General features: G+C 38.3%; 1 protein-coding gene across 3 annotated transcripts; it reads right to left on the reverse strand.

Moving 5' to 3' along the window:
• Positions 1–419: 419 nt before the first annotated feature.
• LOC105031972 (protein KINESIN LIGHT CHAIN-RELATED 2) lies at positions 420–24,928 on the reverse strand. Of its 3 annotated transcripts, XR_829707.4 has the most exons (4): positions 23,196–24,928; positions 2,208–2,425; positions 1,014–1,173; positions 420–879 (listed from the first exon to the last, which is right to left on the reverse strand). XR_829707.4 is itself a non-coding variant. In XM_010906279.4 (3 exons), the coding sequence occupies exons 1-2, from the start codon at positions 24,866–24,868 to the stop codon at positions 2,245–2,247; spliced, it is 1,854 nt and encodes a 617-aa protein (XP_010904581.2). In that variant the 5' UTR covers positions 24,869–24,928; the 3' UTR covers positions 420–879; positions 2,208–2,244. The 3 variants fall into 3 exon arrangements, 2 of the variants coding, with proteins under 2 accessions (XP_010904581.2, XP_010904580.2); XM_010906279.4 differs by lacking the exon at positions 1,014–1,173; XM_010906278.4 differs by having other exon boundaries at positions 420–1,173.
• Positions 24,929–25,193: the final 265 nt, after the last annotated feature.

A 25,193-nucleotide genomic window follows, 5' to 3' on the forward strand; every position in this document is an offset into this window, starting at 1 on the left:
TTAGCCCAAAATCGGACCAATCCGTGCTCAATTCCAGCTTTAAATATAAACCACTTTACAATAAACTACTTTCTTATATTTAACTAAACATACTGAAACCACTTTTTTAAGAATCAACTTTTAAGAATAACATTCTAGAAAAGAAAATTTTTCCCACAAATCAAACAAAACTAAATTATCAACCCTTGGTACAATTCACCTGGTTGGAGTACAACCTTAACTTAGGATTGGGGAGAGGATACAATATGGCTGGTTCTTTAAAATGCGATATTATATTCCATGAGAATTTAATATGGACCATGAACACCGAATTATTTTCTTTACCATCATTTGAGTGATTCACTTTATTAGTAATTGACCAAGGACGAGAAAACTTAGTTTCTTGGGTACAGACCAAGTAAACCTGTTATAAATCACGGTTTGACATTATATAAGAGCCATATCTTCTTACTCAACTGTAATCACATAACTTGTGTCTCTGATGAACTCCCAAAGTCCTCCAGAGAAATTAACAAACGATAACAAAGCTTTGTTTAGTTAATTACAATGGGAAATTTTAAGAAGCGACATGGAGACCAATACATGATTAACCCCTTTAAAGCAACACTGCAACCAAGAGTAAAAACTTGCCTAGGCTTGAAGTCTGTATTATAGAAAGATCATATCTGCTTTGATTTCAGAAGGATACATAAAAATATAAGTACACCACCACAGGCTCTCTTGGAAACACCAGCGCCAGCCAGAACCTGCAGGTAAGTGACATTTCAACCAGATGTGGGGTCTGAGTTGGAGAAGCATAGAGCTCCAGACATAAGAAACTCTTATTGCATCCACTCCAGTGCCTTGGATGACAGAGAAAAACTCATCCATGAACATCACCTGCACATTGGTAAGTCCATGAGATACCGAGGGATTCCCATTCATGAACCAATCTCTCGAACCTTTCTTCTGAGCAATAAATTAGATCAACAAGAAACATACAAATGGACATATATATCATTCTCATAATACACCTTTTTCCAGTCTCTATAATCCATTGATTCTTCAATATCTCCACTTCAGCATGAAACTTGAGTTGGATGGAGTTCTGCTTTCAGATGTGTGTTAGGCATTGGCTGGCACTGCACCCGCTCAGAAAAGCTGGGTGTTGGTGCCTGCTGGCACCATCTCCACCTGCCAATAAAACCCTTCTAAGTTCTAACTAATAATTGATATAATTGATATTTGCAGTTTTCTCTTAGTCACTCTTCAAATAAATCATACCAAAGGGATCCATCTCAAGCCTCCCTTAAAATGGTGTCATGCTCTTTAGTTGTAAAATTAGAACCAACGTCACCCACTAGTAATCTCTAAATACAAATATAGTGAAGACTTGCATCATTAAGAGGAATTTCAACCACCAAAACTAATGGTAATAGCACAACGTACCCCCCTGCTTTGTGAGATGTATTTCAATTTAGTGGCTGCCAGCTATGGATAGCTTTTAATGACATGTACATCATTCTTAAATGAAACTGGGTCAGAGTTTTGTTTGCATATAAATGTCATTGTTCAGGAAGACGATGCCCTGCTTTAAACAAGCTTTCTTCCTTGTTTTTTAGTCAGAAAATTGAGAGAGCAATTTGGATGCTCAGCTTATACACCCAAATAACTAACTATTCTCCAGCTTTCAACCAAAATGTAGGCATGGAATGTCAAGCAGAGCTCTAGAATTAATAAGAATCTATTTAGGATAATCTATTCTGCAGGACCAACTACCAACTGTTGGACCTCCCACACTTGTTGACTACTGCCCATGCCTGACAACAACACTAATTCATGGTGGAGATGACTCACAGTAAAGACATCTAAAATACAGATCCTAATAACATTTAAGGACATAAAGAAGAATACAATAGTATGGTTTAGTTATCATTTTCTGGCAGACTTAGCTACTACCTCTAAGGCTCTAACAAAAAAACAAGAAGAGACTTCCAAAATTGATTTTTTTTTCATCGTATGTATATGGCATTGGTGAATTCTCTAAGCTGTTCCACTACAAGAACACTTATCAGTTATCATGTAAAGTTTCTGGTTGGAACACAAGAAAGGAATGAATGGCTGAGTGAACTTTCAGTTTTTCCGTATTTAATGAATTTGTATTTGCACAAACACAAATATCACACAGGCATAGAAACCACCAATTCTTCAAAACATATAAAACATACCTTACAACAAGGTTGCACAAGTTTGAAATGTATAATATCACTTTGGTGGGGGCAATGGGAGAGTGTTTGCAGGAAAGACAGCGGATGGTAATCCCTGAGCCTTTTTCTTCAGCTGCTCAAGAAGCCGGTGAGCCTCTCTCAGTTCATCTCTAGCACCAGGCCCATGGTTTTCCCATGCATCTGCAACTTCTTGTTGGAACCCCATTGCAGCAGAATAGCTGCACTTCAAAGTAGACGATGTTATTAACCATATTATTTGTCCCAAATGTGAAAGAGAGATGACTTGCATAACAAGTGTAACATGTTTTAGACATACAGTTACTGTTGAGTGCATGGTTTTGCGTCTTGACGGGACAGAGGGCATCCCAGCCATCCTGTCCCGTTTCTATGAGAAAATGGGATCGGAACAGGTTTGGAACTTTGAAACCCATCCACATAGAAGAGAAGAAGAAAGAGGAAAGAAGAAAAAAAAAAGGAAAGATGAAGAAAAGAAAAAAAATGAAAGGAAAAAAGATGAAAAATGAAAAAAAAGGAAGAAAGAAGAAAATGAAAGGAAAGAAAAAGGTAAAGGAAAAGAATAAAAAGAAGGAAGAAAGGAAGAAAACAAGAAAAGAAGGAGAGAAAGATGAAATATATCTATTGGGATGTATGACCAGAACTGCTATCAGGATGAGATGGGATAGCAAGGTGGTTCATTCCATGAAGAAACCAGAATATTTTCATCCCACGAGATTTAAAACCTTGGTTGAGTGCTTCTTTAGACATAGAAAAAAAACTATTTTGCACCACAAAGCTACGAATTCACGAAATGCTTTTAGACAATTCTCAGTAGTTTGTAAAATGGACGAATCAAGTTTAATTCATGCAACCATTGAAATTAATAGGATAGCTTTCATGGAAACTGGCTATTAACAAACAAAAGATTTTGTCTCTCTTAAATTTAAGATGTTGTCTTGATTCACAAGACGAAAAGAAAATCTATGTGGATCCCATATAGTGAAAGTATCAGTGGCCTTTAGTGAAGCTAGAGATCATAAAAAGTTTGACAGTTAATCTCTTCTAGAATAGCAGATTTCTATGAGATCAAAAATACTTTGCAATCTACAGATGTGAGATACAAAGATATGTCTGTTGATGTTGTAGCTAAAAGAATTCTAACATATATTGACTTCAAGGTAAGAAATAATTTTAGTGCTTTCTTTATACATATGAATCTTCAAAGATATGCTTGCCAACTCCAGTCATGCATTAGCCTATTGTCCTTGGTATACAATATTTGACAAAAAAAAATTACAGCTCATCATGTTCCATGTGTACCATAACTTCTAGTCAGGGCAACCCTTGAATTTGCTTGCAATATGGAAACTTCAGGGAGAGGCAAAGAAGAAAAATGGAGGTCAAAATAAGGGTTCATTGGAATACTCCTTATCATGATCTATTTTTCCCTTTTCTAAATTACAAGCTATAATTTTACACAACTAGGTATTTGCTTGCATAGTGAAAATTCAGATAATCTGTGAAACCATGGGATTTACAATGTCCACCTAACTAGAATATTCCAGGTTTATAACTTCTGCCTCTCATGGATCTCCATTTTTGAACTCTCTCTTTGTCATAAGCAAACATTTACTACAAAATCTTCAATCTCAATATTCAAAGTTTTGAATCAAAGATATAATAATGATTTGGGAAAATAAAAACTTGTAATTGTAGCCTAAAGAATGTGGCTGCATAAACCTAGCTGAAGAATATTTCGTTTTCTTTTAATGAAAAGTATCAGATCACCCCATTTCAATTCATGAACTGTGAAGGACCCCTCCTCCCTCCAAAAAAACAGAAGAAGAAGAAGAAGAAGAAGAAGAAGAAGAAGAGAAAATCTGGGCAAATCTAGTCATAATAATCTAACTGGAAAAAACGGCAAATAAGCTGCAGCCTAATAGATTTTACATGCAACGAGAAGTAGGAAAATTTTGGTTGCTATAAAGATAGGCAATGCAAAGGAAAGAAAATCGTCATACAAATATGTCAATTAGGCACACTTCACCACACTTCAGCCATTTTCATTTCTTCATGTTTCTCAACAATCAAAATTAGTTTTACTTTGTGAAGACTATGACTAAATAGCACCAAAACTGTGGCCCAGTTTCAGCGCACCCAGAAATCAGTAGTGACATAATCAAGTATACATATTAGTACAAGCTGCCGTACTGCCAATATATAATTGATTCCCATTACACCACAACCAGAACTAACAGAGTTTGCAAAGCAACTTGGTAGCAATTTGCAAAAGCTGCTAGAAATTTATACATCGTACTAACATAATCAACTACCTCGTAAATAAAGAAAGCATTTTTGAAACTAAATAAAACAAGCTAGCAAATACTTATGATTCTTTTACTGATAGCTTAAGGAATCTTTTATGCATGGCAATTTGGTTGGCCAGGATGCCAGATTCAACCAGACCACTTCGTTATGGCTTTTTTCGTTTTTTTGTCTTTCATTGTCCCCATCAGTCATGATGAGCTCATGTTTGACAGTTTTGACCCCCACCCTCTGAACCACTAATGGTATTTGATATGTTCCTCTTATATTATACCAAGGATAGATTAGGCAAAATGCATTCATGACCGCAGCTAGTCATAAAACCATGACTTCTCAAAACGTGAGCCAATGAATTATGACCAAGCTATTTGTCAATCTTGTTGGATCCAAAACGACCTTTTACTCGTATGAAAAATTTTAATAGTGCCAAAAGTTTAGTTTAACAATGAATAATTATCAATCTACTATTGAAGGTTTATAAAACTGGAGAAGGCTCAAACTTAAACTACAATTCAATTAATATAGTCAAGAAATAACAATGAAGAAATAACCCCCCGCTTCAAGAAGTGAAGGCACAAACAGCATGTAACATGCCTGCACATGTGCAAACATGCACACACGCGCACGCACGCACACACACAGAGAGAAATATAAACCTCTTCATCCTCAGCCTTTGGGAACAATTCCATTATGTACCATTTGTCAATATAAAATTAGCAAGAACAATCATTATGCATTGAACAGAAATATTTAATATAACCAATGATGCTCCTACATAGCCAGTAAGCCAAAGTCCAACACCAGAGCCTGCTTTTCAGATTTTCAAAAGCATAAATTTCTAAAAGAGGCTATATCCTCCCTCAGTGCACATGCTTTTGAATCCTTTATCATTCCTAGGTAACTCTCTCTCTCCACCCCCTTCTTCACTCGCAGGGCATTTATCATCTTTAGCCATATCATGTCAACCAGCAGTCATTTACTCGATCCTCTACTGCCTAATGCTCAAGCTACTTGAAAAAACTGTCTTTTAAGTTTTCCACAAATCCACCTGAAATCATAGCTTGCCTTCTTCCCTCTATGCTATCCAAAAACATAGAGACCTTGGAGGGTCACACTTGACTGTTCGAGCTTAAACATGTAACCTATAAGCCTGTAAGGTAGGTCCTTATAGCCTTTTAGTTCTCAAAGCCTCTCACTTTCCAAGAGTTTCCTTCACCAATTATTTGGCTCTATGTGACTAAGGGTAGCCATCAGGATGAGAGGCAGCCATAAACTGCCTTCATGGATCATACCTTGATTCATACAGATGGCCTTACACAAATGGTACCAAGTTGATTAACTAAGGTTAACCACATCAAAAGTCATCACCACCATAAGAACAATCAATTCACTTACATGTATTTACTGTTTTCTCTTTTTTTTTCCAAACTGACACAATATTTTCAACTATATATTGCCTTACAAAATATTCCATTAAGTACATAGAGATCAGTCAAGATTCCAAAAGCCTATATACGCATCATCCACCCAACTCTTTTATTATATAACCAATCCCTTCAATTTTATTCTACTAAATTATATCAGCCGCTTGATGTTGACTCGTGCAAAAAACAGAAAGTTTATATAAGAGATTTTTGTTTTTGAGGTATTAGGTGTACCTTCATAACCCCCTACTAGCTAGACTGATTAATGTAGTACAGAAATGAGCTGGCAATAGCCAATCACACATAAGTATTATAGAGGAAGGCACTCAAACTTTCAAATTAATCAACATTGATATAATCACCAACCTTGAAAGTTTATCCATAAAATAAAGAAATGATGCATCCCCTCGTTTGTTGGGAAAATGTTGGACATGATCATTTTCAAGATTTAGCCATGTTATGCGAGATACTTATACAGCAACCTGTTTGTTTAATAGCTTTTACACTGATTAAGTTTGGGCAACAGATAAATGGAGGTCAGATGTTAAATTTACAGAAGTTGAAAAACTGTATCCAAGAAACAAGTGGTGGATCTCAGAAACAAACTATATGAGTTAGATTGAGAAATTCATTAGTAAACTACTAGGTTGAAGATATATTCAGCATATAGAATAATTCTTGAGGCAAATGTAATCACAAAGAACGTTGATCACGCACTTGCACATGAATCTATGTTCATGTCGATCTTAAAGAATACTTCAGATGATACAGCCATAAGAGACCTAGCCTTTGGCTAATGGCTTGAGTTTGGGTACACCAATTTTATTTGCCCATTATTCAGTAAGCCAATCCAACAAAGACAAATCTCATGAATGAAGAAATCAATACACAACAAAGGAGGCATAGTTTGAATAAAAATAGGAGTCAGTTTCATAGTTTTGCAACAGCAATGTACTGGAAGATCAGTATCCAATATGAGGCATCAGTTCTGTTGAGAACACAAATAATTTTTGCATATTTTTGTATGAAATTCTATGAAAATCCAAATTTTGCAGTTTTATGAAGTTTTAAATTATCTTCTGCTATGGAAAGTCTTGGCTTGAGTAAATAGTTGGAACAGAACTGAGTTCAGAACTAGAGAATACTTTCTTCTTGCTAGCTTCATAGACAAAAGGTTCTAAGAGTTTTAATTTTTTTCTGATTTGAAGTCTTGTGTTGATGAGACACCAAGCCACTCTTCAGTGGAGCAAATCCATTGTACTCTTGTGAATAAGAACGAGCTTAGCTGGTTTCCAAGAACAATCACAGTAAGATCCTGTGAAATTTGGACTTTAGCTGGTCTCCTGCAGGCTTAAATCTGTAATTGAGAAAATAGGGTTTGGAGGATTGCAAATTGATCCCTTATTATCAATTTGTGAATCCCAATAAAGATTTCCAGCACCAAAGCAAGTCCTTTCCTATGGAAAAGCGAAAAATTATCAAAGAAACAGCCTTGTTTTTGTTGACATATGATTATGCAATGGACCATCCAATGATGACAGCATAGGTGAGGTTCAATCCAAGCATCACTACTAGGCCCAATGAGACAAATCACAAAATATTAAGCATTGAGAATAAAAATCTAATACTAGAAAAGTAAAGACAACAAAATATAAAAAAAGATGTAAGTCAAGGGCAAAAAAAAGAGCAGCGGTATTTTGTCCATTCATGTGTATGGATGTAGGCCTTGAAACCTTAGGCGGCTCAAGTGTTATATGATCCCTGTTTTGGGTTATGGATATGACAAAATGCTTCCAATGGTTGTTCAGGCGCACGGACATTAGCCACAGAAACCTTCGGTAGCTCAAGTCATGTATCGGCTACAGTAAGGGTTAAAGAAATACTGGGTTCACATGACCTCCTTATGGGCGGAAATAGGTTCCAAATTCCAGATGTTCAAAGAATGATTCCTATGATGATGAGGTCAGAGCATAGCCATCAAGCATCAGATATGAAACCTTCAGCAGCATGGTCTCCATATCATAATTCTAAAAATAAAGTAGAGTATATGGAAAGTTGATGTTGGTAGTTGGTGATTCAATCACCAAAGCAAATGGCTGGGTTGATATACAGACCAACGTGTCATATTTCCAAGAATGTGTTTTAAAGTTGCCAATTTCTACAACAAATTGGAATTCATAACATATCTTGATTAAATTATGGCCGATGGAGCTTAGTATGATGGGTGCAACTGATGGAATGAAAAACATCAAATTTTTAAAGGCCAAAATAAAGGGATCTGTAAGTCTGTATTGATATAATATGGCAATTGGTTGCATAGAAAAGAACAAGCAACAATCGGGCATCTGCAACAAGATGAATATCAATATGAATAAACAGTTTCTTCCGGCTAACTAAAGGAAAAGGAAAAATTGATTGGAGGACCACAGAGAATTCTGCAAGTTCACTTTTGTAATTTTATGCATTAGACTGCAGCTTCCAAAGTGGTGGTTTTGCAATGCTAGTCTATGGGCAAACAACCAAAAGGCATCACAATGTCGAAGATTTATTTAAAGAAAAATATCAATTCACTCTCAGAATCAAGAATTATTTGCATAAATTAAGCTTCTAGGCAAGAACACTTTCAAGGTACAGACCTAACTGCTAAACGTTCGCCCAGTGCTCCATGTAGCTCTTTTTATGATGACATCTCATGCATAAGTAGAAAGGACAGAAATAATAAGAATTCTAAGTTGCTACTCATGATCCGATGAAAGAGAATAACATCATCTTTGGACCTCAAAATGGACATGAAAAGACTTGCTATAACACCCATCCCATTTGAGCCCTGGACCAAGCCCAAAAGCCCAAAGTCCATATAAAAAAAAAAAATGGAACGAAGAAGACTTCCGTTGGGAGTCTTCGTCCACCCAAATCACCGGAGGAGAAGTCGAATCCGAGGGGGATTCGACCTCCCCTCCACTTTATAAGACCCCCTCTCCCCCTCCTCAACAACCCAAGATGATCACCGGTCTCTCTCTCTCCTTTCTCCTTGTTTTCTCCAATTGAAGTCAAGGCCTCCCGTACTCGTGCTCGCCGGAAATTGGAGCCGACGACGCTGTTAAAGCTTGAGGTAAGCCCTTCTCCTCCTTCCTCTCTTCCTTCCCCTCCTTTCCATGGCTTCGTGCACCCTCGCCGGCCTTCGAGATCACTGAAAAATCCATGAAAAGGGTGAATCCTGTTTTGCTCTATTTCGGCCGGACCCTTTCCTCTCTTTTTCGGCCACCGGCGCCGTCGGTTGCGGCGTCTCATCCCTAAAATAGGATCCTCATCCCTTTATCTCTCTTTCCTGAAGGTATTGGCCGCTGGTGACCGGCCAATGATCGGAAAATAAAAGAAAAAGTAGCGATCCCCTGTTTTTTCGATCTCGTCTTGATTTCTCGCCGGCCGAATCTTGCCGCCGGCCATCCCTTGCTCCACCGCCGCCTCCACCTGTTGCCGGACCTCCGACGAAACCGTCGCCCTCATCGGAGCCAAGCTGGAGCCCCCTCGTCCGTCCCCTGTTTCGGCCCAAGGGAGGCCGTGGGAAGAAAAGGAAAAAAAAAAAAGAAAGAAAGAAGAAGAAAGAAGAAAAGAAAAGAAAAAGAAAAAGAAAAAGAAAAAGAGAAAGAGAAAAATAAAAATAAAATAAAATAAAAGAAGAAGAGAGAGAAATTTTCTCTCTCTCCTCTCCTCCTTTCTTTCTCTTTCCTCTCTCCTCTCTCTACATTTTCTCTCTCTAGATTCTCTCTCTAGACCTTTCTCTCTCTTTATGGATTTTATCTCTCTAGTGTCTTTCTCTCTCTGATTTCATCACGAATCCTAGGATAAAATTGATATGAAAATATGATGACCTGAGATTGCTCCGAAATTCGTGCAGTAGATTAGATTCCGATCCGATCTTTATTCGAAATTGATAACATCAATCATGGTTAATCCATATTGAGTCACCCTGATATGACCTCTGATGATCTCGACCATGATTGCCTCATCGAAAGAATACGAAGATTCTCTCCCCACTTTCTCTCTCTACTTTCTCTCTCTAAAATTTTCTCTCTTTCATGGATTTTCTCTCTCTAAAATTTTATGGATCAATGAAGGATCCAGATACTTAGACAAATCCTAATTTTGGTTAATCCTGAGAAAGATCCTAGATTTGTGTTATTAGGATTGATTATCGGATAATTTTCTCCATATATGATTTTTATATTTGATTACGGTTATGAAGAGATGATTGTCTGCATATGATATCGAGTAGAATATTTTTTAAAGAAATCCATAAATCAAAGAAAAACATTGATTTCTGTGCTTGGATCAGGCACCGATAAAGGTAAGAATCTCTATACATGATCATCATTATATATGTTATTTTACCGTTGGTTTTATCTCATTGATTTTGCATCGTTGGATTTGAGATCGATGAATTTGTTATATCTGAGACACTGTTATTTATTTATGTGATTTTGAGCATGAGTATGTTATATCAATACATATGTATCAGCGATTGATGGCATGATTATATATAACATATTTATTACACTGCAAAATTTGAATTGATTAATGAAGTCAAATATTATAATTTCATGAAAATGAAAAGAAAGAGAAATATGGTTTGGACTGGCTTGTCATGTGGAATAGCCTGTCAGGAGCTTATGCCTGGACAGCCCCCACAGGCTTATGTGTGAAAGAATCTGATCCAAGAAAGATCATGAATGATTTGATCCGAGAAAGATCATGGCCACTTTGATCCGAGAAAGATCATGAATATTTCGATCCGAAGAAAATCACAGAAATCGATCCGAATAAAAGATCGTCGCATGATCCTGGTAGTCCAAAGCCAAAGCCAAAAAGAAAAGGATTAAAAACGATGTGATAATAGAAGAAAATAGAAAGATAAGATATAAAACAATCGTTAAATAAAATTGTTTCACTTATTAACATATGATAATGCATCTCTTTTGATAAAACAGATAATCTATAAATATTTGCAGTATTCTGGACAGTGAACATCGACTTTTATGTGTTATTGCTTATCTTTATTTTCAGATTATATTATTATATTGGTATGATATGGGAATTCTTACTGAGCTGTAAAGCTCACACCCCTTCATCTTTCTTTTCTTCTCAGAGTTACAAGATGTCCATGGTTGGCTATGGTATGGATTTGTGAGTAGCGGATGCATAGATAGAGTACCGTTGATACCTGATCGGAGGATTGAAGGAATGTTAATTGTAATTATGCAAGTTTTATGAATTATTATTGAAATTAAATATTATGGTTGATAAGGTTGTAATGATTTAATTTGGCCTTGCATATTCTTTAGGACTTGCTCTAAGGAGTGTGCGGCCATCACGTATCCGATCCGATGTTGGATTCGGACGTGACAAAGTGGTATCAGAGCTTAGGTTTAAGATCACCAGAGATTATGAAGAGATATTAAAACTTTATGTAAGATCAATAGGATGTGACAAAGTGGTATCAGAGCTCAGATTATGATCATTAAGGATTATAATATAAGTGATTTAAATATTACAGAGTAATAACAGAGTTTAGGTTATGATCATTGGGGATTATGATATAAGTGATTAGGATTTGATAAAATGATATTGAGCTTAAGTTTAAGTCACTAAGATTATGAAGTGATATCAAAACTTTATGCATGATCAATAGGATGTGACAGAGTGATATCAGAGAATATGATAGAACAGTATTAGAGCTCAGGTTTAAGGTCACTAGGGATTGTCATATAAGTGATATCAAACTTTGGGATTATAATCAATAGAGTATGATTGATAATATCAGAGTTTAAGATTATGATCATTAAAGGTATGATAGAATGATATTAGAGTTTAGGTTATGATCACTAGAAAATATGATTTAAGTGGTATTTGAGTTTAAGGTTATAATTATTCAGAATTATAATTTTAGTGATATCTGAACTTAGGTTATGATCATGAGGAACATGATAGATATAAAAGAGAAGATTCAATACTTAGATTTTCAATCAATAGATATTAAGATGAAATTTATGCATATGTGGCATATGATATCTATAATAGAATTGACGAGTTATATCTTGGATTTCAATTAGTAGGGTGGCCTGAATATAAGAAGAGTTGACCCTGGAAGGAAGCGGGAGGTATTGATATGTTATGTTGAGTATACTCAATGATTTTGGAATGCTAAACTTATATGGAAGAAAATCATGATAACTTTTCTGATTTTGATGTTAATTATCTGAGCATTACAAATTTTAAATTTATCAGAAGAAAGTTAGGATATGATCTAAGAAGAAATTTCATCATATGAGAGAGAAATATTTTTGAGCATTGAACCTATAAAATGATCATATATGAAACTCAATCTTAGATGAAAAATATACTTGAATTTTATTATGAGAATATGAGATACATACTTGATGAAATCTTTGATTACTCAAAATATCATATTCTGAATATGATTCCTTGATCTTTCAAGTTGCATTGAATTTCAAGTCAAAATTTACTTTTCTAAGTGGATCAAAAGTATTTTGATATTGTTTTAAATTAAAGAAGAAAATTTATTTTGTCAAAATATGATAACAGGTTATGATGAAATCTTTAATAATTCGTATTACTATCTGTGGATTATTTTTTTTTTAATTTTTCTTGTGATTGTTGAAGATGGTGAAGTGTATTAATTATTCAAGTCAAAGTTTGGATTTTTTTTTAAATTGAACTAAGACATCTTGCTAGTGTTAAATTTTGAATGACTTATACAAGGGACAAGATTTTGTATGGATTTATTGATTAATATTAAGGGTTGTGATGAAGGGAGCTCTATAAGAAATAATCAAGTTGATTTTACTTAAGGATGTTGGCTTGAGTTCTTCTAGTTTGTCAAGTTAAATTAATTCTTTTAAAAAGGAAGATTGATTTAGAAATTATCTAAATGATTGTAAGATAAATCTAAGGTTAACTCCAATTGATTCTAGACATGTTGGATTCTTGAAGAGTGATGAAACTTATGCAATGATTTCAAACATAGAAAGTGGATCAAGATTTAATTTTTATATACTATACCCAAAGGTAGTAAAGATAAAGAAACTTAAAATTTTGCCCTAAGTCTTATATGAAATTTGAAGGTTGGATCTATCCTGGATTGATCTAACATATAAGGATATTTTTATCTTTGATAGACTTATATAATTTGATAAATTAAGATCAGAGTGCGCAGCAAAAGCATGGTGGATTAAATTGATTAAAAATATTAATCTTTTAAATCAAAAGATATTATGATGAAATACATTAGTTGCAAATAAGGAAAGATTTTATTAATAATGAAAGGATACTATAAATTTTGATCTAATCTGATCATAGCCGGATAATTTTTGTCAGTAGGTTGCTTCATTGTAGATAATACCAAGAAATTCTAGATATCTCAAATTTATTAACAGCTTGATAGTTCTGATATTAGTTCAAACTTAGAATGTCCTGACATAGATTTCATATTTTTTTTAAAATTTAATATTGTTACTTGGACTGATATAGAAGATTGAGGTTTTCTTAAGATGAGAGTCTACATATAAAATTTGTTGGAAGGTCAAAGAAGAAAGAAATCGATGATTGTGAAGAGTGCCCGATGTTTGACCTTTATTTATTTTTCTATCAAGGGTAGTCTGAGATAATTATGAATTTCGAGTGGAATGTATTAGACAAATAACGGTGGTATATTAATACAAGTCCAAAATGTTACAGTTCTTCAAAAAGTTGAGAAATCAATAAGAGGAGATGAATTTGAAATTTCAAATAATTTTTGTTATAACAAAATCATGAGAAATAAATAATATATAAGACATTATCGTAAGCTTGAGAATGACATAAAGAATGTATACTTTGAAATATGTATCTCGAACGACAAACTTAATTTCGAGGACGAAATTATTTGAAGGGGGAGAATGTAACACCTAACCTATTTGGGCCCTGGACCAAGCCCAAAGCCCATATAAAAAAAAATGGAACGAAGAAGACTTCTGCTGGGAGTCTTCTTCCACCCAAATCACCGGAGGAGAAGTCGAATCCGAGGGGGATTCGACCTCCCCTCCACTTTATGCGACCCCTTCTCCCCCTCCTCAACAATCCATGATGATCACCGGTCTCTCTCTCTCCTTGCTCCTTGTTTTCTCCAATTGAAGTCAAGGCCTCCCGTACTCGTGCTCGCCGAAAATTGGAGCCAACGACGCTGTTAAAGCTTGAGATAAGCCCTTCTCCTCCTTCCTCTCTTCCTTCCCCTCCTTTCCATGGCTTCATGCACCCTCGCGGCCTTCGAGATCGCCGAAAATCCATGAAAAGGGTGAATCCTGTTTTGCTCTATTTCGGCCAGACCCTTTCCTCTCTTTTTCGGCCACCGGTGCCATCGGTTGCGGCGTCTCATCCCTAGATAGGATCCTCATCCTTTACCTCTCTTCCCTGAAGGTATTGGCCGTCGGTGACCGACCAATGATCGAAAAATAAAAGAAAAAGTAGCGATCCCCTGTTTTTCCGATCTCTTCTTGATTTCTCGCCGGCCGAACCTTGCCGCCGGCCATTCCTTGCTCCACCGCCGCCTCCACCTGCTGTCGGACCTCCGACGAAACCGTCGCCCTCGTCGGAGCCAAGCTGGAGCCCCCTCGTCCGTCCCCTGTTTCGACCCAAGGGAGGCCGTGGGAAGAAAAGGAAAAAAAAAAAAGAAAGAAAAAGAAGAAAAAGAAAAGAAAAAGAGAAAAGAAAAAGAGAAAGAGAAAAATAAAATAAAAAAAAGAAGAGAGAGAAATTTTTTCTCTCTCCTCTCCTCCTTTCTTTCTCTTCCTCTCTCCTCTCTCTACATTCTCTCTCTCTAAATTCTCTCTCTAGACCTTTCTCTCTTTATGAATTTTATCTCTCTAGTGTCTTTCTCTCTCTGATTTCATCACGAATCCTAAGATAAAATTGATATAAAAATATGATGATCTGAGATTGCTCCGAAATTCGTGCAATATATTAGATTCTGATCCGATCTTTATTGGAAATTGATAACATCAATCATGGTTAATCCATATTGAGTCACCTTGATATGACTCTGATGATCTCGACCATGATTGCCTCATCGGAAGAATACGAAGATTCTCTCCCCACTTTCTCTTCTCTCTCTAAATTTTTCTCTCTTCATGAATTTTCTCTCTCTAAAAGTTTTATGGATCAGTGGAGGATCCAGATACTTAGACAAATCTTAATTTTGGTTAATCCTGAGAGTGATCCTAGATTTGTGTTATTAGGATTGATTATCGGATAATTTTCTCCATATATGATTTTTATATTTGATTAGGGTTATGAAGAGATGATTGTCTGCATATGATATCGAGTAGAATATTTTGTTAAAAAATTTATAAATCAAAGAAGAACATTGATTTCTGTGCTTGGATCAGTCACGGTAAAGGTAAGAATCCCTGTACATGATCATCATTATATATGTTATTTTACCATTGTTTTATCTCATTGATTTTGCATCGTTGGATTTGAGATCGATGAATTTGTTATATCTGAGACACTGTTATTTATTTATGTGATTTTGAGCATGAGTATGTTATATCAATACATATGTATCAGCGATTGATGGCATGATTATATATGACATATTTATTACACTGCAAAATTTGAATTGATTAATGAAGTCAAATATTATAATTTCATGAAAATGAAAAGAAAGAGAAATATGGTTTGGACTGGCCTTGTCATGTGGAATAGCCTGCCAGGAGCTTATGCCTGGACAGCCCCCACAGGCTTATGTGTGGAAGAATCTGATCCGAGAAAGATCATGAATGATTTGATCCGAGAAAGATCATGGCCACTTTGATCCGAGAAAGATCATGAATATTTCGATCCGAGGAAGATCATAAAAATCGATCCGAATGAAAGATCGTCGCATGATCCTGGTAGTCCAAAGCCAAAGCCAAAAAGAAAAGAATTAAAGACGATGTGATAATAGAAAAAAATAGAAAGATAAGACATGAAACAATCGTTGAATAAAATTTTTCATTCATTAACATATGATAATGCATCTCTTTTGATAAAACAGATAATCTATAAATGTTTGCAGTATTCTGGACAGTGAACATCGGCTTTTATGTGTTATTGCTTATCTTTATTTTCAGATTATATTATTATATTGTGTGATATGGGAATTCTTACTGGGCTGTTAAGCTCACACCCCTTCATCTTTCTTTTCTTCTCAGAGTTACAAGATGTCCATGGTTGGCTATGGTATGGATTTGTGAGTGAGTGGATGCATAGATAGAGTACCGTTGATACCTGATTGGAGGATTGAAGGAATGTTAATTATAATTATGCAAGTTTTATGAATTATTATTGAAATTAAATATTATGGTTGATAAGGTTGTAATGATTTAATTTGGCCTTGCATATTCTTTAGGACTTGCTCTAAGAGTGTGCGGCCATCACATATCCGATTCGGATATTGGGTTCAGGACGTGACACTTGCATGCTTCAAGTGCAGATGTGTGTGATGGTTTGTCCTAGTAGAAGTAGCAACTCTCTGAAAAAGGAGCAAGAACAAGAATCTGAAAAGAAAACATATCGCTGACTGAAGTGGGAGAAGAAAATTCATAATTCATGTCTCTTTAGAAAGAGGGTGTCTCATGATGGGAGATCACCACAGAGATTATCTGTGGAGCAAAAGACAATATATCACAAGAACTTGTTGACAAAATCTCATTTTAGGTATAGAAGCATCTTAGGCAGGTCATCACCCCCCTCTAGCTATGCCCTTGACCCTGACCACAAAGCATCACATAATCTACACCAGCTTAGACCCATCATAAACACTAAAAAAAGTTCAAAAACTAGCATTACAACTGAATATCTTGCATTACAGCTGAACATTGTTTTCTGTCAAATCATTAACCTAAGGCGCATGGTGTTTTGAGGTCTATAGACTCCAGCACAAGGCATTTAAATATTTTTAACTTATGCAAGATTTCTTATCTAGTTTTTCATAGTTGCAGTAACGAACATAAATAGGATGTCAGATATAAATATTTGTCAAATGAGTACACAAACAAATTTTATGGTTGAAGATAACCACCAAGGATTCCATATGTACCTTTAAGACAATTGAATTTGATGCATCTAGATACTTCAAAGTCAACTATAATCCTTAGTTTTAAAATCTAATAACTTATGGCTACTATTAAGTTACCATAAACGTTGGGTGGTGGAGCCTAATCCACCCAAACTGGTTATAAACAAGACCCAAAGAAGTCCAGAAAAGACTTCACAACGAAGAGGAGGCCTGCAGAAGGGCCTGGCCATCAGCAGGCCGGCCCGGCCCGCAGGAACAGCAGCAGGCCGCAGCACGCGGCCCAATGAGCAGATGACCCAACACGCAGGCGGGCCCAGCACGGACGCGCGTGGGCATGCATGGGCCGGCCCAGGTGGGGCACGGCGTACCGCGGTCCATCATGCCAGGGAGAAGAGCACAGTCCATGGGAGGTTGCATGGACCAAGCCTCGTTTCCACCCCCATTTCTCGGGGTCCACCGTGGACCAGCGAGTGTTTCACCCTCGTTTCTCACGGTCTATGGCATTTCTGTGGACCGACAGTGTGATCGAATGGCTAAGGCTTGATCTGGCGACAATTGGGCGCGATCTGACAGTTGGGACGGTGAGCGGCATTTGTTTTTTGCACGATCATGTGGCTATGGTTGTTTGTAGCTTAAATCCAATGGTCAGGGGTTATTTAGACTTGTAATGGACTCTTTACTCTGATCTAGGCTCGATTTGAGGCCTTTAAGGAGGCCTATAGGCAATAGAGAGTAGGATCGCCTGAGACAACAGACGGTGTTTAGCAAATAGCAACCAAAGTTTTTCAAGAGAGAAAAGAAAAAGAGGGAGAGAGATCAAAAGAGGGCTTGGGTCTTCTTGTGTGCTATCTTAGGGTACTTCCAGGTGTGAGAAGAATTTCTAGGAGGGATTTCATCTTCCTGTTAGGACTGTTTTGCATCCATAAGAGAGGAAAAAAAAGAGGTTCTTCTTTGTTCTCATCTCTTGTAAACTTTCTGTTTTATTCATAGTGAAAAGAGATTCTTCGAACCATATAAACCTCTTGTGTTTCGTGCTTATATATTTTATATTTTTCAAATTTTTCCTTCCCTTCTCCTGCGACTACCGTAATCTGCTGCACATCGCTACCTAACAATTGGTATCAGAACACCGGGCTTGAGGGAAAGAGTGGGAGCGATGGTAGAAAACAAAGGAAAAATCAAGATTGATAAGTTCGATGAAAAAGACTTCGATTTTTGAAAAATGCAGATTGATGATTATTTGTATCAAAAAAAGCTTCATCTACCTCTTGAAGGAAAGAAACCTGAAGACATGTTACAAGCAAATTTGGATTTATTGGACCGCCAAGCTCTGGAAAGCATTCGTTTGACGTTGGTCAGGAACGTCGCGTTCAACATCCTGGAGGAAAAGATGATAGCTGATTTGATGAAGGCTATATCTAACATGTATGAGAAGCCTTTGGCCTCCAACAAGATATGCCTTATGCGTCATCTATTCAATTTGAAGATGCTCGAAGGTGCATCTTTACTGATCACATCAATAAATTCAATATGATTACTAGTCAAATAAGCTCTGTTGATATTGATTTTGAGGATGAAGTTCATGCTTTAATTTTACTGTCTTCTTTGCCGAGAGTTGGAGTGCTACTGTGACAGCGGTGAGTAGTTCTTACGGCTCAAGCAAGCTGAAATTTGAAGAGGTTCGGAATCCGATTCTCAGTGAAGATATCAGAAGGAAAGAATCTAAAAAAAACTCTGGTTCTGTTTTGATCACTCAAGAAAGCAGAGGAAGGACTACACAACACAACAAAGACCGTGGGAGACCCAAGTCTAAACAAAAGAGCCAATAAAGACTGAAAGGTGATGGCTGTTGGCACTGCAGCAAAAAAAGGTACATTAGAAAAAACTACTGGATAAGAAAAGATAAAGGACAGAACGAGGAATCCTTCAATGGAGCAACAGAAGCAACTGCTGATGCTCTGGTCCTCAGCATAGACAGTCCGATGGAGTCATGGGTCCTAGACTCTGGAGCTTCATTTCATTCCACTTCACAAAAGGAGTGTATGTTGAATTACACTGTCGGAGATTTCGGAAAGATTTATCTTGCTGATGATGAGCCGTTGAATGTTGTAGGAAAAGGTGATGTGCATATAAAGAGGCCGAACCAGTCGGTATGGAAGCTAAAAAATGTCAGGCATGTCCTAGATTTAAAAAGAAATCTGATTTCAGTTGGACAGTTGGATGCTGAGGGATATATTACGACTTTTGTTGGTGGCTCTTGGAAGATCACTAAAGGTGCTATGGTGGTAGCACGAGAAAGCAAGATGGGTACCCTCTACATGACGAGTAATGTCAAAGATTCAGTGGCACTGGCAGACTCAAAGTTGTGGCATTGCAGACTGGATCACATGAGCAAGAAAGGAATGCAAGTACTGTTGAAGAAGGACAAACTGATAGGTCTAAAGTTTCTTGATGTTGGTCTCTACGAGGATTGTATTTTTGGGAAACAAAAGAAGGTCAGTTTCTCCAAGACTGGCAAAACACCAAAGACAAGAAAATTGGAGCCTATAGACAGACGTGTAGGGTCCCTCTCCTATCACATCCCTTGAAGGCTCGCGATACTAGTGACGTTCATCGATGATTCTACCAGAAAGGTATATATGGATTTATTTTCTGAAGAATAAATCTGACGTATTTGTTACTTTCAAGAATTAGAAGAGTTTGGTAGAGAATGAATCTAATGAAAAAATTAAGTACCTGAGATCAGACAATAGAGGCGAATATAACAGCACCAAGTTCAAAAAGCTCCACACAAAAGTGGAATCAAGATGGAGAAGACCATCTCGAGCACATCACAGCAAAACGGGATAGCTGAGCGTATGAACTGGACCTTGAACGAGAGAGCCAGGAGCATGAGGATTCATGCTGGTTTGCCCAAGATGTTTTGGGCTGAGATAGTTAGCACTGCTGCCTATCTATTAAACAAAGGTCGCTCCGTTTCTATTGATAACAAGCTACCAAAGAACAGTGGACAAAAAAATCAGTAAATTTATCTCACCTGAAGGTCATCGGCTGTGTCTCTTATGTGCTCATCAATGCTAAAGGAGAGACAAGCTCGATGCTAAATCAAAGAAGTGCTTCTTCATTGGGTATGGCACTCATGAATTTGACGACAAGTTCTGGAGCGAGCAGGACATGAAAATCATCAGGAGCAAGGATGTGATCTTCAATGAAAGAAGACTCTACAAAGATAAGGATGTTCCTGACAGGTAGGAAAGCCAGTCAAGGAGAATGAACAGATCGAGTTAGAAGGTATCACAGAGAATGATATTGTCAAGAGAGCTAATGAAGATCCTGAACCAGAGTCAGAGATATCTCAGCTAAAGAGATCCATGAGAATCTCAAGACCACCAGAAAGATACTCACCTTCTCTTCATTATTTATTGTTGACAGATGGCGGTGAACTGAATGCTACGAAGAAGCTGTGGAGAGCAAAGATTCACTCAAGTGGGAGCTGGCAATGAAGGACAAAATGCAATTCTTGAAGAAGAATTAGACTTGGGAGCACAGCACACTACCGAAAGGAAAGAAGGCTCTACACAACAAGTGGGTTTACAAGATCAAGGAAGAGTATGATGGTAGCAAGAGGTACAAGACCAGATTAGTTGTTAAAGGCTTCCAATAGAAAGAAAGCATCGACTACACTGAATTTTTTTCTTCTGTTGCTAAGCTCTCTACTACTAGAGTGATTCTAAGCATAGTAGCAATGAAAATTTATACTTAGAACAGTTAAATGTTACTACTGCTTTTCTGCATGATGAGATAGATGAAGACATATATATGCAGCAGCCTGTTGGCTTTGTAGTTCTTGATAAAGAAGATCTTGTGTGTAAGTTGAGAAAGAGCTTGTATAGTTTAAACAGATCCCTAGATTATGGTATAAGAAATTTGATGGATTCATGACTAACAATAGTTTTGCAAGGTGCAAGGAGGATCATTGCTGTTATTACAGGATACTCGATGATAATTTTATTATCTTACTCTTGTATATTGATGACATGCTGATAGCCGGACCAAACATGTAAGAGATTAAAAGATGGAAAAGAAAGCTGTCAAGAGAGGTAGCAATGAAGGATATGGTGTAGCAAATTAGATACTTGGACTGAGAATCGAAAGAGACAGAGTGGCAGGCATATTGAAGCTGATTCAAGGAAGCTACATCGAAAAGATGCTGGATGGGTTTAACATGACAGATGCAAAGCCTGTGAAGACACCTGTGGCCAGTCATTTCAAGCTTTCAAAGGAACAATCATCCAAGGATGATGATGAGCTGAAGAGAATGGCAAGAATTCCTTATGCTTCAGTGGTTGGCAATTTGATGTATGTGATAGTTTGTACGAGATCCGACATTGCACATGCAGTGAGAGCTATGAACAGGTACATGGCCAATCTGGATGAGCAACATTGGAAGCTGTGAAGTGGATCCTGAGATACTTGAAAGGTACCAAGGATATCGACTTATACTACAGGAGGGGCAGTCAAACACTACAGGGATTCGTGGATGCAGACTTAGGTGGTGATGCCGACACCAGGAGGAGCACGAATGGGTATGTATTTATCATTGACGGGACAGTAGTGAGTTGGATTTTACAGTTGCAAAAGATTATGGCTCTTTCTACTACCAAGGCAAAATATATTGCTATCACAGAAGCCAGCAAGAAGATGATTTGGCTACAAAATTTACTGAAATGACTGAGTAGAGAGTGGAGTTGTAGTGTACTATTCAGTGACAGTCAGAATGCTATTTATCTTATAAAGAATCTCATGTTCCATGCGAGAACAAAGCATATACAGCTTAGATATCACTTCATCAGGATATTGCTTGAAGATGGAAGTTTGTCACTAGAAAAAATTCAGAGCTCGAAGAATTCAGCTGATATGCTCATCAAGATAGTCATTGCAGAGAAATTGGGGCTATATATGACCTCAATTGGCCTTCGAAGCTAGTTGAATGGAGACGTCGCACAGAATACTAACTTACATTATGTAAATTTATTTTTTTTATTTCAGGTGGATGTATGTTTGGATGTCTTAGTATCCAAGTGGAAGAATTGTTGGGTGGTGGAGCCTAATCCATCCAAACTGGATATAAACAAGACCCAAAGAACCCAGAAAAGACTTTACAGCGAAGAGGAGGCCTGCAGGAGGGTCTGGCCATCAGTAGGCCAAGGGTACGGCCCAGCCCGCAGGAACAGCAGCAAGCCGCAGTGCGCGGCCCAGTGCGGGCATGCGGGGGCCGGCCCAGGTAGGGCATGACGTACCGCAATCCATCGCGCCAAGGAGAAGAGCGCGGTCCAAGGGAGGCCGCGTGGACCAAGCCTCGTTTCCACCCCCGATTCTCACAGTCCATCGTGGACCAATGAGTATTTCACCCTCGTTTCTCACGGTCTATGGCATTTCTGTGGACCGACAGCATGATCGAACAGTTGAGGCTTAATCTGATGATAATTGGGTGTGATCCAATGGTTGGGACGGTGAGCGGTGTTTGTTTTTTGCGTGATCATATGGCTATGGTTGTTTGCGGCTTAAATCCAACGGTCAGGGGCTATTAAGACTTGTAATCGGACTCTTTACTCCGATCTAGGCTCGATTTGAGGCCTTTAATGAAGCTTGTGGGCAATAGAGAGTAGGATCGCCAGAGACAGCAGACGGTGGTAGCAAACAGCAACCAAAGTTTTTCAAGAAAGAAAAGAAAAAGAGGGAGAGAAATCAAACGAGGGCTTAGGTCTTCTTGTGTGCTATCTTAGGGTACTTCCAGGTGTGAGGAGAATTTTTAGGAGGGATTTCATCTTCCTGTTGGGGCTGTTTGGCATCCAGAAGAGAAGAAAAAAGAAAGGTTCTTCTTTGTTCTCATCTCTTATAGACTTCCTGTTTTATTCATAGTGAAAATATTATTCTATGCGGCTGTAGACATAGGAGCAAGAGACTTCGAACCACGTAAACCTCTTGTGTTTCGTGCTTGTGTGTTTTATATTTTTCAGATTTTTTTTCCCTTCTCGGACGGCTACTGTAATCCGCTGTGCATCGCTACCTAACAATAAAATCCAAAAAACAAAAGTATTTGAGTAGAACAACGAGATGAACATGTACCTTCCCATGGCTCCAAATGCATTTGCAAGGCATTGGCATGTGTCTATTGAATCCTCATGGTATGGCCCGAATGAGAAATCAATGATGTCTTTCGCAAGTGCTAGCATCTTCACAGCCGATTGCGGCTGGTCCATCTCCAAGTATGCCTGTCCCAAATGCTTATAAACAAAACCCAACCCAAAATGCTTTGGGCCAAAGCAGTTCTTCAGCTTCTCAATTGCACTTTCCAAATATGGAACTGCCTGGGGCACTCTTTTTGTCACAAGAAGCAACCACCCCATCCTTGCCATGATGCTCCCCTCAAGGTGTTGCTCCTGTGGAAGCTTCTCAAGCATTGCAAGAGTCCGTTTCATTAAAGATAAAGCCATTTCAAATTCATTCATCGTCTCATACAGCATAGATATATCTGCATATGCCTCAGCAATCTTTGCAGGAGAGGCTGAACCTTTCTTGTCGAGAATACCACAAGCAATTTCCAAACACCTCCTTGAGTCCCCAAACTTCTCTTGGCAACACAAGGCTTTTGCCATAGAGACAAAAATGAATGCCCGAGTCTCACTCTCCTTTTCAGACCGCTGAATCACTCTTTTAAGAGTGTTCATTGCCTCCTCCACCCTACCTAATGCAATTTGAATATTGGCCGCATCGATTTCCAACTCAAGCAATTCAGTATCCAATCCTGAACTCTCGAAGACCCTCCTTGAGAGCTCGTTCTGCTCCAACGCTTCCTTATCCTTCCCCAAACCAGTATAGATAACCCCAAGAAGCCGCCGAACCGGGACCACCTCTGCAGAATCCATCCCAAATTGGGCCTCATAAATCTCCAGCGCCTTCAAACACAACGCCAAGGCCTCCTCAAAATCCAACACTACAGTGCAAGCCTCTGCCAAATCCTTATAGGCAGTGCCCAATTCCCGACTACTATGCTCCAAGGTCGACTTTTTAAGCTCAAGAGACTTTCGTAGGTTAAGCAAAGCTTCCCTTCTTCGGCCCATTGCGGTCTTCGTACTCGCAAGCTGGATCTGGACGGCGATGCTCACCAATCTAACTTCAGAATGGCTGCAACTTCCAAATTCCAGCCTATCAAGAATCTCATCAGCCGCGTTCAATGACTCCAAGCTATCGTCGAACCTCTGGAGCTTGCAAGCAACCGAGCCCATCAAGCGAAGAGCTTTCACGACCGAGAGCGACCATCCCCCATCCCTCTTCTCGAAAATCTTCAGAGCTCTAAGGGCAAAGTCGAGAGCTTTATGGGCTTCCTCGAAGCCTGGAGAGTCTAGACGCTCGCCCGCCATCAGGCAGGCCGCACCGAGCCTCTCGTCGCTCTCGTCGAGAGAGGATTCCATGTCTTTGAAGGCGGCGAGGAGTTCCTCTGAGGTGGTGGCGGATTCGAGAGCTTCTAGGAGATTGGATGCTCTGATCTCTGAATGGCGAGAGGGGATAGGAAGGAAGATTAGGGAAAAGGTTTGGGTGGCGCGATGTGGAGGGCATTTCGAGAAGGGATGGGAGTTGGGGAGAAGTGGGTGGGAATTGGAGGTGGGGTTGAGATGGGGAGGAGAGAGGAGGGATGGGCGTCGCGGAGAGAGGTGAGAGAAGAGATTTGTGACGAGATTTCGGGAAGAGAGGTTGGATTCCGTGACGGCAGAGAGGAGAGAGGAAGAAGCTCTTCTCATGGCTCGGAGGAGGGACGAGGGCTCCTCTGCGAAGAGACTCCGAATCGTAAAACTCTTTATGTACCCAAGAGGGGGCGGGTCGATGGTTTGCAGGACCGGGTCCGGACTAGAACAAGCATCTAAAAATTAGTTTAATATATTTGCTGGTGTGTAAAGTTGAAGGCGCGACTGTGAATAATATCAAGATACAGAGAGTCTAAATCATACCACATTTGCATCGAGAAAGTTATATTCAATAAAAATGTGTAATTATAAAAATTTTAATCAATGATTTATGATCAATCTGTCTAAATAAAGTTGTTTACTCATTTTTATTTTACTAAAT

The sequence above is a fragment of the Elaeis guineensis genome, chromosome 11, assembly GCF_000442705.2.
Source record: "Elaeis guineensis isolate ETL-2024a chromosome 11, EG11, whole genome shotgun sequence".
Taxonomy (NCBI): domain Eukaryota; kingdom Viridiplantae; phylum Streptophyta; class Magnoliopsida; order Arecales; family Arecaceae; genus Elaeis; species Elaeis guineensis.

Bases quoted from the DNA above. Each gene is read 5' to 3' on its own strand.
- LOC105031972 (XM_010906279.4), bottom strand. From the start codon at position 24,868: ATGAGAAGAGCTTCTTCCTCTCTCCTCTCTGCCGTCACGGAATCCAAC. The intron at 2,426-23,195 runs GTACATGTTCAT...TTTGAAGTGCAG, and splicing joins GCATTTGGAGCCATGGGAAG to CTATTCTGCTGCAATGGGGT.